This window comes from Nicotiana tabacum, chromosome 18, assembly GCF_000715075.1.
Source record: "Nicotiana tabacum cultivar K326 chromosome 18, ASM71507v2, whole genome shotgun sequence".
Taxonomy (NCBI): Eukaryota; Viridiplantae; Streptophyta; class Magnoliopsida; order Solanales; family Solanaceae; genus Nicotiana; species Nicotiana tabacum.
Window position 1 is genome coordinate 8,609,206 of NC_134097.1, and position 14,920 is coordinate 8,624,125.

General features: G+C 35.2%; 2 protein-coding genes across 3 annotated transcripts; one reads left to right on the forward strand and one right to left on the reverse strand.

Annotated features, from left to right (window-relative positions):
• Positions 1–787: 787 nt before the first annotated feature.
• LOC107759484 (BTB/POZ domain-containing protein At2g24240-like) lies at positions 788–3,007 on the forward strand. Its single transcript, XM_016577444.2, has one exon. It carries the CDS (start codon positions 1,358–1,360, stop codon positions 2,681–2,683), a length of 1,326 nt encoding a protein of 441 aa, XP_016432930.1. The 5' UTR covers positions 788–1,357; the 3' UTR covers positions 2,684–3,007.
• A 1,693-nt stretch (positions 3,008–4,700) lies between these two features.
• LOC107759483 (omega-6 fatty acid desaturase, chloroplastic-like) lies at positions 4,701–11,612 on the reverse strand. 2 transcript variants are annotated; one of them, XM_016577442.2, is made up of 10 exons: positions 11,278–11,612; positions 11,118–11,172; positions 9,338–9,582; positions 8,530–8,673; positions 8,265–8,416; positions 7,449–7,571; positions 7,180–7,357; positions 6,950–7,068; positions 5,867–5,981; positions 4,701–5,135 (listed from the first exon to the last, which is right to left on the reverse strand). In XM_016577442.2, exons 1-10 carry the CDS (start codon positions 11,314–11,316, stop codon positions 4,974–4,976), a joined length of 1,332 nt encoding a protein of 443 aa, XP_016432928.1. In that variant the 5' UTR covers positions 11,317–11,612; the 3' UTR covers positions 4,701–4,973.
• Between the last annotated feature and the right edge of the window lie 3,308 nt (positions 11,613–14,920).

The following is a 14,920-nucleotide window of genomic DNA, read 5'->3' on the forward strand; positions in this document are numbered from 1 at the left end:
AGTACACAAATAGTTTGAACAGTCTCCAAGATTTAATAATTGTCGCAATCTCCAATTTCCATGACAACTTCCTAAAAGTTCTATTCCATAAAAAAAATAACCATTGGGGAAAATAAACAAATACCTAACGCACAAGACACGCTCTCTTCTTCTTATTCCCAAAAGAGAGCTGACTTTTCTTTTGAAGAATATAGACTTAAAACTAACCAACCAACAAATAAATAAATACCATCAAAGTGAGCGATAAGTACTTCTTTATTTTTAATTAAAGAACTCGGATTGAAAAACTAGACATAGAGTCGTCTTTGGTATGCATACTTTATCCCACTCTCCCCACCAAAGTGGAAATTTGTGGGATGCTATGGGTCTCTTGGTATTACACCTCGACATGGTCGGCCATACGGCCACGGGCATAAATCGCGTCCTCGTCGGCTATCGTTGATTGTTTTGGTCATAAATTTGGAGTTTTTTTAGCGGGTTATCTCCTCTCTTGTGATCTTGTCTAAAAGAACGAAAGGGAAGCCCGGGATCAAAGTGAGTTCATTGTTGCCTGTATAGACACCATTAGAATTAGGCGAGATACAAAGAGGGTACCGGATAGCGGATTGGAAACCAAAAATTTTTTTTAAAAAAAAAGTAAAATTAATGAAACCACATTTAACCATTTTTATGAGTACACAACAACCTTATTTTTCTTGATCATTTGATCAAAAATCCAAATAATCAACGGCCAATAACAAAAGAAGGATAACTGGGACCTACATTAGACAATGAATTTATAAAAAGCTTAGCTTGTGTTCAGACTTAGCAAGACCTCAAAAAAGAGAAGAAAAGAAAAAGATCAAAAGGAAACACAACAAGATTCAATTTTTTTGAGACCCAACACCCTCCAATTCCACTTTTCTTCTTCATTTTCCATTTCTGGACCAAAAATCTTCGAAAAATATTCAAAACCCATCTCTAAAATCTTCCAATCTTCAATACCCAGATCATAGATTTTTTAAAATTTGGATATTTTCTTCTATATTTCTCTCTAACCACCATTTTCCTCTGTTTTTTTTCTTCTTTGTGATCATCATTATGATAGGTGTCTTTTCCACGTGATTTGGCATTTGAGGCTGTGTCCTCTTAATTGTATAGAGTCTTGAATTCAAAATTTCAGTATAATTAATTGTTTGTTCTTAAAAACTCCTCTTTGATTACTACCTACTTTAATCCTTTTCTTGAAGTTATTGCTTCTATATCCTTATTTTCTCTGTTTGAATATTTTCCAAGTTAGGTGCTTTCAAATTCAACTTTGGATTTCAAGTCCCCTGTTTTTACTTGACTCATAGTATCAGATACTGATATTTGATTGATGGGGATTCAGAAAGACAGGGTGAAATTCAATGTTGGTGGTAGAATTTTCGAAACTACAGCTACAACTTTGGCAAATGCTGGCCGGAATTCGCTCTTTGGAGCCATGTTTGATGATGATTGGAACCTAAATTCTGATGCCACAAACACTGAACACTTCATTGATAGGAACCCTGATTGTTTCTCAGTCCTTCTTGACCTACTCAGAACAGGAGAGCTTTATATACCACAAAATCTTCCTGAAAAGTTGTTATACAGAGAGGCTATGTATTATGGTCTTTTAGACCATGTCAGGTCAGCTAAGTGGGGTCCATTTGATGGAAACAGACTCGGGCTGGCCAGGTCAGTAACTGGCCAGGCTCCGGGTGATGGCACAGCCATCCGGGCTGGCCCGGATGGCGGGTGCTGTGTGGCTCATGGTAGTATGGTTCATGTCTATGATTGGATGTTAGAAGAGCACCCTGCAATTAATCTTGATTACCAAAGGGTGAATGATGCCGGTTGGATTGATTCTGAGAACATAGTGTTAAGTGCTTGTGAAAGATTAGGTAAAGGGGATGGAGGCATGGGTTTGTTTAGTGCATCTACTGGGGAGCTAAGGTACAAATTTCATGTCAAACATGAAAACCAAGTGAAAAGTTATACAGCTGGTGCATTGAGTTTTAGCTCAGATTATAAGTTGTTCTCTAGTTGTAAAGGTAGAAGCAATGAGTATGGTATTGGTGTATGGGACCAAGTTACTGGAAAACAGATAGATTTTTTCTATGAGCCACCTGGTTGGTCTCTTGGTGATGCTGACAAGTTACAATGGTTACATGGTACTAACTGTTTGTTGGTTGCTACTTTGTTTCCAAGGAAGGATAATTGTTACATTAGTTTGTTGGATTTTAGGGACAAGAGTATGGTTTGGTCATGGTCTGATGTAGGTGCGCCTATAACGGATGAGAGAAGAGTTAGGGATGCGATAGCAATGGAGGAAACAAGCTCCATTTGTGTGGTGAATGAGTATGAAGATTTGGGGTTTATGGATTTGAGGAGGAGTGCTGGAAGTGTAAGGTGGAGCTCAAGAAGTAGGTTGATGAAGGGGAAAATGCCGGATGAGCCGTGTTATCCTAAACTGGCATTGCACGAGGGGCAATTGTTATCGTCGATGAACGATTGCATTTCTGTGTTCTGTGGCCCTGATTATGTTCTTACATCAAGGCTTCGACGTAGCTATGGTGGTTCAATTTGTGATTTCTCAATTGGGGGTGATCGTCTTTTCGCTCTTCATAGTGAAGAAAATGTATTTGATATATGGGAGACTCCTCCTCCACCAATTGTATAACAATAGCAACAAACCCAGTGAAATCCCACATGTGGGGTCTGTCGAGGGTAGTGTGTACGCAAATCTTAATCCAACCTTGAGAAAGTAGAGAAGTTATTTCCGACAGACCTCCACCAATTTTATGATATTTATGTTTTGTTATCTATAGATGAGTGGTTTTTGTTCTCTTTTATTCTTCAGATTGTTAAGAGTGATGAATCAAGAAACTACAACAGATGCTTTTAGGATAGAGAAACTAAGTAGAAATCAGTGTGTAATACTATTTAGATTTGTGAGTTTGTGTATACATTTGAAACTGACATACATATTAAGGAAACTGATTGCTTAACAATCAATATTTCAACTTTACCTTTGCCTTGCTTCTAATAGATGCATTCTTTCAATTTTTAATGCACCTGTCAGTAGATATATTCAATTTCAGGCTAAACTGAAAACTTCAATTCATTTTTGTTATCTTCATTGGACCACCTTATGATAAAGTACTACCAAATCTCTTTTGCATAAACCCTATCCAACAACCTTCTTTTGACCTAAGCTTTAACAAAGATTATTCTTCTTTATGTAGTTGTACAATACAGTGTAACTTAAAGTTACTAGCAAGATTCCAGATTTCCCACACTTAAAAGAATTGGGGGGTGGGGGTGGGGGGGTATACCATTAGCATGTGAGCAGTTGTAACTACTTAGCCAGACTGCAGATTATTTATTAGTGATTCATCTAAAGAAAAGGAGGTTAAAGTTTTTGCTTTGTTTTTCCGGATCAGAGGGTATTTCAGTCTCTGTTGATCTGTTCTTTGAAACATAAGGGCATCTTTTTCTCTCTTTCTTTGTTTTTCTAAAAGGAGCCTTGGTATAACTGGTAAAGTTATCGCCATGTGACCGGAAAGTCACGAGTTCGAGCCGTGGAAACAACCTCTTGCAGAAATGTAGGATAAGACTGCGAACAATAAACCTTTGTGGTCCGGCACTTCCCCGAACCCCGCACATAGTGGGAGCTGGGTGCACTAGGCTGCCCTTTTTTGATTTTTACATGGTTCAGCTTGCACGCACCTTGACTATTTCATATGATATTTGCTATTTCCCACCAACACGCAAGTACCAGGTAATTCTACCCACTAATGCTCAAGCGAATGAAAAAAAATCACTTAAAGTTTGTTTTTGCCGTGAATTGGATTCTGATTTCCCAGGATTTTTATCCTTCATTGACCGTTAGGTTACACCCACATATGCTAAGAACATCTTTTTCCTCTTTTGCAGTTAAAACAGGATAGCTGGAACTGTAGCATAAAAAAGGGGGAGGTTACTGTAAAAACAGATCATATCAACAAATGCTGACTCTTGCCTTTTAGTCTCTGCCATTATTTGTTTAATGTAACCACTAATCACTTCTTTATGATTAATAATATTCATCGAATGGCACGCCGCTAAAAAATTTTCAAAATTATATTAATGCATATCATTAAATTAAGTTCAAACTTCTATAATAGGAGCAAATCCCCATTTAAGAAACCCCACAAACAAAATGAAAATTCCTGCACTCTTTTGACTTTCGCCTGCTTATTTCAAGTTTCAACGACAATCTAGAAAAGCATTATCTCAAAACAAGGATCATTAAACAAAACAACTCCTAATATTGTTTAATGTATGATTCCTCCTGTTTAAGACAATACTTTAATGTAAGTAAATCAGATTTACAACCTGTTAGCATGAGGTTTAGATGTCCAAAATGCAAAATAACAATAGACAGATAACTCAATAACAACAAAGACAACAACAAATACAGGGGTCTGGGGAGGATAACGTGTGTACGCAAATCTTACCCCTACCTTATGAAGATAGAGAGGATGTTTTCGATAGACCCTCGGTTCAAGAACAGTGAAAAGGAAGCAATAAACACAATGAGGTACCCAAATTAGGACGTGAATTTTTGCTTGACTGTGTGAAACATGTTTTTTTTTAAGAGAAATCACTGTCAACCATCTATTGAATCGACCTCGAAAAGAAGAATATAATGAAACTTTGGTATTAAATAAGCAACATGTTATTCATGGGTACTTATTAATAAAAGATGACAAAATGTGATTTCCTTGAGAAATTTAAATTACTCTATACTACACTTACACTACCAAGAAACTTCCTGAGAAGATATTTCTCACTCTGATGTGTTAAAACAAGTCTTCCAAAATTGGTGAGAACTTGAAATTTGGGTCCGGACCGCTTAACCGGACCCAAAAAATTGGAAGGATACCTTCCCCAAAGAATGAAGCAAGTGAAAATTAACCTCACACAAATCAAGCATAGTCAGGCATTACTTTTTTAAGGAATGTAATCGGCTGGGCTTCTTCAGGGACAACTTCGTCAAAGGCAACGTAATTCTGCTCCTTATCGTACACGTGACATATTGTCAGTATTGTCTTCATTAGACGCCAGTTCCATGAAGCCTCGTTCAGGTACTGTTAGGTGTCAAGAACAAAACACAAGATTGTCAATAACCAAACAAAACGATTGTAAATACACACACACAGAGGTGACAGTGCTTTCACATCTTATTGCGCATATTTAATAGATATCTGACGAATTTTATGTTGTTAAGGAAAACAGGTGGTCTAAGTTCATAAAGCACATTGCAGAAAATGTCAAGTGCCAACCTCTAGAGGCGGAGCCAGGATTTGCAGTTTGTGGGTTCTGAATTTGCCACATAATTCATAGTTCGTCTTAGTTACTGGGTTCGTGATTAAATATTTATACATAGTTAATGAATTTCTTAATACAAATACAGAGTTTGAGTGGGTTGTGAGCACCCTCCACTTCCAACCAAGAGGTTGTAAGTTCGAGTCACCCCAAGAGCAATGTGGGGAGTTCTTGGAGGGAGGGAGCCAAGGGTCTATCGGAAACAGCCTCTCTACCCTATGGTAGGGGTAAGGTCTACGTACAAACTACCCTCCCCAGACCCCACTAGTAGGATTATACTGGGTTATTGTTGTTGTTGTAAATACAGAGTTTAAGTAAAAGTCACTCGGTTCAGCCGAACCCGTATCGAATAGGTTAGCTCCACCACTGCCAACCTCCCCACCTCCACCCCCCAATGTCCCAAGGACGAACTAAGTAAAAAAATGATACCCGATTAAAACGTCAATAAAAGAAATGAAACATTGTCAGAGAGAAAATTGCTGGTTCATAATACCTTTCCCCAATTCTGTTGGAGAGATTGATGAGCTGCCCGTAGATTATAACTCGGTATTCTGGGGGATATGTGGTGGGGGATATGAACATTGATATCATGACAAAGAACCTCAATCCTGTAGAAAAGAAAGAGCAAAGAGCAGACAAATGAACATCTAAGACAAAAATGGGAAGAGAAACGCAGAGAGAACAGTTCCTTAAAGCAAACTTTAAAAAACAAATAGGAGAAGCATTATCATACGCAATCAACTATGAAAGGTTAATAAATTAGACTAATTCCATCTCCGTTCTCAGGATTTTCAAATTGTAGACCCAATCGGGTGAGCGTGAGAGTACCAAGGGCAGTGTTTGCACACCTCAATTATTCCACGGGAGTACCAGCACAGGTATCAGGTAACTCAGTTCATCAAGATTTAGGCAGATAAGAAAAGGCCACCTAGTTTTTTTGTCTTATACTAGGATGCGTACCCTGACTCCCATGATTTCCCTTTCAGCTTGAATTACATAGGTCACACCTTAGGTGCAGTGTGGATTTTACATTTGAGAAAACCTTCTAAAAAGGAAATGGATCTTGGGCCTAACTCAACCCTAAAAGCTCACTCATGAGGTGAGGACTGCCCAAGCCATATAAAGAGACCAAGTCCCACATCTCTTAGCCGATGTGGGAGACTCAACCCCCCCCCCACCCCCCCACCCCCCCACCCCCACCCACCCCACACACCCCACACACACCTAGGCCTGCCAATTAACAACATATATGAGGATCCAACATTCGTGAAACAAAGAATTAGAATGGATCCGGCTCTCAGACCAAGTGAGAAGTGAAGGCACCGGAAATATATTATTGACATGCGTTACTCAACTATAATACAAGAGATCCTATTTATATCTATACTCTACACAGTACACAATACACAATATATATATATATATTCCAATGTGGGTCACTCAACCTACTATATAGTATATACACAAACTATCTTGCACCTTCAACTCACAAAAGTATTTGCAGATTTATAGCTAATTCATGCAAGATTAAGAATTGCCGGTAATGACAAGAAAGAGGATAAGAAAGATCAATTACCAACTAGGATAATCACAGTGAACTGTGCCATTCAGCTGGGCCTGAGCAGCATTCCACTCATCAGAATTTTTGAAGGGTATGTGAGGTGCCGTATGATGAACCATTGTAAAAGTACTCATCTGATCGTTTGAAATCAAATAAAAAATTATTAGCACTGGAAGTGTTAACGAGCAAATCTTCAAGAATGACGTACCAAGAAGTAATCACAGGAGAGCAGAAATTGTCATTACCCAAAAATGATAACCCAACCACGGCATTAACCAGAACTTAATCCATCCAATAATCCCTGTTTTCCAGATTATCAATGGCCAGCCAATTGCCATAAAAGCAAAGACGCAACCCAAACTTATTTTCACCCGGTTAATTTCATTTGGTCTGAACTTCTTCAAATTGAAATGACAGAGCCACCTAAATCAAGATTTGATATAGTAGATATGAATCAGGAAATTATAGACAACCATAGAAATTAGAAAATATGGCAATTTTCACAGCAGCATACCAGTGAGCTATAGACATCCAAGGTCGAAAGGGTCCATAACCAAATATAATTGCCTTCCTCAGAGCAGGGACCGAATCGAACTCCTCCTTCCAAACAGGCTGCCAAGCTGTATCTTCATGCAACCTGGAAATAGAGGGAAAAAATGTGAAATTTACAGTTTTCACATACTCCCTTTGTTTCAATTTATGTGACACACTTTTCTTATTAGTCCATTCCAAAAAAAATCACGCATTTCTATATTTGGAAACAATTTAACTTTAAACTTTTCGTGTTACCCATTTTACCCTTAATGAGAAATTATTATAGCCACACAAAAACTACGTTACAGAAATAAAGGAGTGAGTGGATGAATAATGGGTACAGAGTGCCAGAGTCTTAATATACTAAACAATTGCAAGGGAAGTTTTCATTGATAGACAAGATTTCTTAAAGTGGTTGTTTTTTAATTACCATTACTGGAAAGAACTGGCATACTACATTAGTCTACAAATTGGCAACTACTTTTATACCACTTTTAGACACGAAGGCAAAATTTGAACGTCGATGAAGCTGACTTCCATTTATTTGAAGCTGTCAACCACATTTACACCTATTATCTGACTTGTGTAGGATCAGTTGGCAAAAGTTTTTGGGTCACATAATGTAGAAAATAAATCTTGAATTCCAATATTGGCAAGTATTAAAGGAGCAAGGCAGAATTATCTCCGGAACAGCTAAACACAATGGAATAAGACGTTGACATTTCACAGCTCATGACACAAACAAAGATGTAATTAACTTGAAGAAAAATAAATGGAGAAGGGTCATTTGACGAACATGTTTGTTTTTGCGTGATGCCGATCATGCTTGAACCGCCATGGCTCATAGGGATATATCAACGGCAAAAAGGCCAGAGTTCCAATTATATCTTCCAAGAATTTGTTCTTTGAGAAGGATTTGTGAGCGCAATCATGTCCTATTACAAAGAACTTCACAAATAAAACCAAAAGAAGAAAGATGAGTCGGAGTTTTATGGTTAAGCAAACGATATAAATAAAAAATAAATAATGGCAAGAACAAATCAAAGATTTACAGAACGTACCCCTGTAACTGCTGTTCCTGTCCAAGCCCAAGCCAGTGGAAGTAGATACCATGGAGCTTTGGCAATCATGAAAAGCCCGAGAGTATATGAAGTTACTGATATCAAAACTGACTTCAATGCCTTCCCGTTGTCAATCTCGAATACCTGATGCAGTAAACACAATCTAAAATGAAAACTGTGCCATCAATAGCAAGTTACCAAACAATGAAAGTGTGCGGACTCTTCATTTACGGTGCCGCACCCGTGTCGACACAACACCGACACTAGTATGGGTGTGGGACACATACCCGATCTGGTCAATCAACATTGGGTACTTTGACCATAAACTACGGAGAAATTAGAGAGAAGATTACGCATTTTGATTTTTCAAGACAAAAGCTATTGTAGATTTTTAGATGGATACCTACAAATTGAGAATAAAAGCTTGAATTACTTCACTATACAAGCTATATGTACGTAAACCATATAATGTCTCATAATTTAGACATCTTTTTATAACTCTATTTTTAGATATAGCTGAATCCTCACACTCGTATCCTTCCCCGGATGTTTATCCCTGAATCTTAAATTTTAGATCATAAAGGATCTTACCTCTAGATCCACACTCGTACAGGATACCCCACCCAAGTCAGAGCAACTTAGCTCAAAAGGGACTGGATGCTCATTTGTGTAATCTTTTACATAAACAGTACATCTCATAAGAAAGAAGTGTGAGCAGTTAATGTACTAACGCCAATCACCAGGTTCTAAAGGAAATGAGCGCAATATGTAAATTTTCACAAGCCTTTTTCAGAGGAAATAATAGTACCTTCTTTGGGAGAGTTTCAGTAATATCTTTCATTGTGACTTTATGAGGTAGTGGTTCTCCAATTTGTCTAAAGCCATACATTTCACTTAACTGTTTCCTATCCTCTGCACTGTCTAACGGAGAAGGTGCTATCGGAACTGCAACAGCTCGTACAACATTTGTCTTTCTCAAAGAAATTAAGCAGCTTTTTTGTTTGGATCTTATCTGAGGTAGACTTTCCCACTTTAAAAAATATGTTCCTGTTCCTATGCACAAACATAAGATCGTACAGAAAGCTGGTCAGACACAACGCAGAATCCATGCAAGGCTTCAATAATTTCAAGAACAGAGATCAAAGGATTTAGTTATTGTTATGGTTTTCAGCGTAGTTACTAAAACTCGGCCTGAAACCGCAATACATGAGAATCTCAGTATTCATAATCTTAAATGCGAAATTGCTTTAAATCTTTTCAGAAATATCAAGATGAACCATGATACATAATGAATATGTTTGTTAACATTAACATTTCTAGGTTGATACTGTGGCGTCCATTTCTGTTTCATTAAAACAAGCAAATTAGTTAAGATGTTTATAAAAAAAATAAAAATAAGGAAAGTCAATAGATTTTAAATTAGAAATATGGCCTTTATTTTAGTGATTCTATTTTCATACCGGAAGAAACTTTGTCTCACTATCCAACACTCTCTAAAGTTAAGAAATTATTTCAAACGGACTATTGGATAAAAACATAAGTGAAGAAAGTCCTTTTTCCCCTTTAAATGGAAAATATATTTCAAAGGAAAATATTATTTCGAGTTGCCAGAAAATGACATACTTCCTGAAGAACATTTTCCTTCATAGCAAAAACAGCCATAGAGGAAACATACACATATGAAAACCCTCAGAGTATAGCCACTAACTTTCAGTGTTCAATTACACAATTAAATCCAACGATAAGTAACCTTGCAAAATACGATTCAAAGAAAATACATTTATGTCTTCCACTATGATATGAGTTAAGCTAAATGAAAGGAATGAGGATTCATATTGCCGATCCCAACTTGTTTGGGAACGAGGTGTAGTTGTTGTTTATGTGTTCCACTATCAAATCAAGAAATCCCCGCTTCAATTCAAGAAACTCAGTAAAACACAAACACCATCCCCCCCAACCCCAACCCCAACCCCAATAAATTTCACAGTTGAAGCAACAAGGCAATCCACAAGAACACACTTTATCTTTTACAGCTTGTTTGGATGATTGTTACCTAATGTATTGTATCGTACTGATACTATAAATACAATGTTAAAAGTGTCACTTTATGTAACGACGGATTTGGTGTGGTCGCCTCGTTACCTTATTTTTTTCCTCTCATTTTGTCCTTATTATTAGATAATCCTATTTTATACTTTAGTTTACCTTTTTATATAATAATTCTACCTCGTACTTTTTCTTTGTAATATTACAGCTTTATTCTTCATATTATTGGTGCATGACATCATACAACGACGGCAAACAATACATTCTATCCAAATATTGTATACATCAAAACGATACAGTACAATACGATACAATACATTATGAAACGATACATAACAACCATCCAAAATAAGACGTTACTCTGTCCCAAAAAGAATGACAATTTTCTATATTTAGAAACTTTAGACTTTTTATTTACTCTTAATAAAATAATTTATAACCTTACAAATGTCTAACCACAAACTTCAAAAGTAAGTCTTTCTTTCTTAAATTACATGCTCAATAAAACAATGTCAAGCATATAACTCAATATATATACAAACCTGAAGAAGCAACTTGGGTAATTCTAGTGCTATGAATTGGTCTTTTCTTGGAGGCCTGAGACATTAGAAACAAAAAAAAAAAAAAAAAAAGCTTACAACTAAAATTCAACAGTATAGCAACAATTGGAAGAAAAAAGGAATTAAAGAAATGGGAATGTACCAAGAATAAGAAACCAGAGTCTGCAACACTACAAGCCATAGCTAATTATAGTGCAAATTTGCAGTTCAAGAACTCACAAAATCAAAAACCCACTTAGCTAATATGGTTCTTAGGCCCTTTTTTTTCCTCACCCCTTACCAAAATAACCAATAAAAAATTGGTTCTTTGAAGATAAAGGGTGAAGGGTAGAGAAAAGATCAAGAACTTTATTTGTGTTGCAGTAGTAGCCTATAAAAAATTTCACATGGGGGTATTTATAGCAGTTTGAGTTTGAGGTATGAGGTTTTACAACAAATCAATTGGACGGAAAATGGCTGCTTGGACCAAGTGTGGATAGGATTTTGCGGACCCCTTGCTGCTATACTTGCAGACTTTTTGTGGTCAATTTGTAATTTGTCTATTTCCTTGGTTCATTAGAGTTCACAAATTTTTTGAAAAGTTCAAATATTACTAATATTTTCTTTTTTTATAAACGTGGCGTCGGCCAGTTTGCATATACCTTGACTATTTCTCGTACAAATATGATCAATTTGCCAATTTTTAGAGCACCTTTTAATTGGCACCATGTAGCTAATTTTAAAAGCCCGGTTTAAAATATATTAAATTTTTTAAAAATTATATAATATTTAACTAAGATTTGACAAATGTCACACTATTCCTCCTCCTCTTTCTCGTTCTTATTTCGACCTTCTACTCACACCCAAAAATTTTAAAATATCATAACCTAATCTCACACCCAAAAATTTAAAGTTTAAATTGCACAGTTTGAAATTTGAAGAGACAGTTAAATTTAAAAACTTTATAAATTTTGACATGTTTTAAATACCTAAAAGTGGTTATTAGTACACTTTGCCCTATTTCACGAGCTTCAGATCGGGCAAACTACTCCCACCAACAATTAGGCATATGACAATCACCTAAAAAATGTTGTCTGTGATAGGATTTTAACCTAATTTTTCATATGACTCACTTTGCTAATTAGTAGACCACACTCTTGAATGCGGATAAATGCTAACGAATGGATTACTAGTAGTAACATCTAGCAGTAACATATTTGCCGTGTTAAAAAGTATTTTATAAGAAATATTTAAGAGTTTTATCAAGGTAAATATTGTTAAAATTTAAAAACTATCAAGCTATATTTTTCTACTAATTTGTTGCAAATTCATATTCTTAAACAAGTATTGAAAAAAGAAATTATTGATATATCTTATTATATACCTTTTTTTTCTGGTTACTATATACTTATCATACTTGGAATTGTAACGTATTAGAACCTCTAATCATAATGAGAAATAAGAAATTTGTAAAAGTGCAGATTAACACGAGTCAATCAAAGATATAATATTCTATGTCATCTTCCCAACTTTCTATCTTTCTCCAAATTGCTAGGAACATGAGTTTATTTGTCTACCAAATTTTGACTCTTTGTTTATGCTAACACATTGACGTTTCGGCCAACTTGCACACACCTATTAATTTTTCGGATATTTATGATGTCTCTCACTAGTACGAGCACTAAATAATTTTATCTATAAAGACTTACGTTAATAAAAAATTACCTAGTATCATCTTTCGACTCTGTTAAAATTTGAACCTTAATTGAATAGTTAACACATCAATTTGAGTTACTTTATGGTGGTGTTTCCATGATACATTATTAGAATCATGATTCATTAAACAAACATTTATCGTGTGCTCAACACATTTATAATTGTTAGATATTCTCATTCAATTGACAATAAGTTTTACACCACTAAACTATGAAATGCTCAATATTGTTAGGGCTCTAGCTCTAGTTGTGGACGTGTCGGTGTTATATGTTTAAATAATCATTTCATATTGAGTCTTTAATGTATTCTATCTTTAACATGGAAAATATCGTTCCTATTGACTTAAATATTTGAAGTACAAGTGTAAATCGCCTTTTACATCCACTGTAAAATTTTACTTATACCAATTCTTGTGTACGTAGTACACTCCCTTTTGCTATTGGTAAAAAGCCAAACCCTTTTTTCTCTAGGTTAAAAAAATCAAACAACGCCCTACTTTTGAATATGGCTTCTCCTATAGTAGCTTCGGTAAAAGAGAGGGATATTGTGTCCTACAATGCCCTATTCTTGTTGCTAATACTGTTTAATTACGATTTTCTAAAAAAACAACTCTCAAATGATTGAGTTCGAGGTAGTATGTTTTTTTTTAAAATACAAATCCAACTTCTATCTTGCGTCCATATTTTGTCCTACTCGAAGTAATAAATCTATCAAAGCGCGATTACCCTCAACAAGACCAACAACTTTATTAGAAGTGGTTGCTTCAAATAACTCATATGAAATGAATATTTATAGGTATGTTCTCAAAATTAGATATGTTATGTTCCAACTAGTAGCGCAATCATACTCCAACCTTTTATTATAAGAATTATGCATCAACCATATTAAAAAGCTGAATAGTTGAAAATCTTTTTCTTCTAGTAATCCTAATGTGATTTTACCTTTTACATTTGGCTAAATCTACTTATGAATATTTTTTAAAGAAATCCTGTAGCCGTATAAAGCACATACAGGTATAAAAGTGATATATACATATGTAGTCTTTAAAATATTAAATATTTTGTGTTAATATCTAGAAAAAGTTGACAAAATGACCCCTATATGTCTAGTTTCGTTCCCTAAAAATGAATAATAACCAGAATATGCTAGTGGTATCACTATACGTTGCAATAATCAGTGATGCTACTAATACGTTATTATTTGTGCCCAAATGAAAGTATTTATTATTTGATAATTAGTATTCTTTTCTCATTCTTATAAGATTGCATAATTAGGACCATTTTTGGCAATTATGAATGGTAAAGTAGGCTAGTAAGTGCTTGTTTTCTTTCCTAAATGTGTACACAGATGATAATGTAAAATGTTAATATTGGAACTTTGCTTGAGGTAATAAAAGTTCCCTATTCCTTGAAAATAAATCTACGACATGAAATAGCTCGCAAGGAAAGGGAAAATAGGAAGAAAAGGCTCATTTTGTATCTATTTCCTAGTGTAAAATTTTTAGATTTTGGATCCAAGGAGGTGGGTTAGTAATAAATGATGTCGGATGAAAAATAATAGAGGATTAAGGTTCAAATTTCAATAAAAAAAATCTTTTAGGTGATTTTCTGTATTTGCCGAATATTTGGTGGACAAATTTACTCATACTACCTTACAACTAAAAGGTTACAAGTACGTGATCGAATAATTGAAGTGCATACAAAAGAGTTCATTAATGCTCGAAAAAGATAATACTCTAGTATTTACACAAGTGAACAAAAATAAAATATTCCTCAATATATCCTTACAAACTCGTCATGCTCTATTATTGTATCATAGGTTGTAACGTCATTGTGTCAAATAGTTACTAGGCCCGTTTGGACTAAAATTTGGTTGAAGTTTTTTTCAAAAAAAAATCATTTTTTTTCGAAATCAGCGTTTGTTCATAAAATTTTCAATTTTCAATTAAATATACATTTTGAAAAATTTCAAAAATTTGAATAACTCCAACTCCAAAAAGTTATTTTTCAAAATTTTCACTTAAATCACTCATAAAACTTCACAAACAACCCAAACTGAAATTTATGTTCAAACACAACTCTAAATTTCAA

Excerpts from the sequence above, each read along its gene's own strand:
- LOC107759484 (XM_016577444.2), top strand. The coding sequence starts at position 1,358 with ATGGGGATTCAGAAAGACAGGGTGAAATTCAATGTTGGTGGTAGAATT.
- LOC107759483 (XM_016577442.2), bottom strand. The coding sequence starts at position 11,316 with ATGGCTTGTAGTGTTGCAGACTCTGGTTTCTTATTCTTG. Across the intron at positions 8,417-8,529 it reads CAGGAACAGCAGTTACAGGG|TTCTTTGTAATAGGACATGA; the intron begins GTACGTTCTGTA and ends TTATTTGTGAAG. Across the intron at positions 7,069-7,179 it reads GGTTGGGTTATCATTTTTGG|ATGAGTACTTTTACAATGGT; the intron begins GTAATGACAATT and ends TCAAACGATCAG.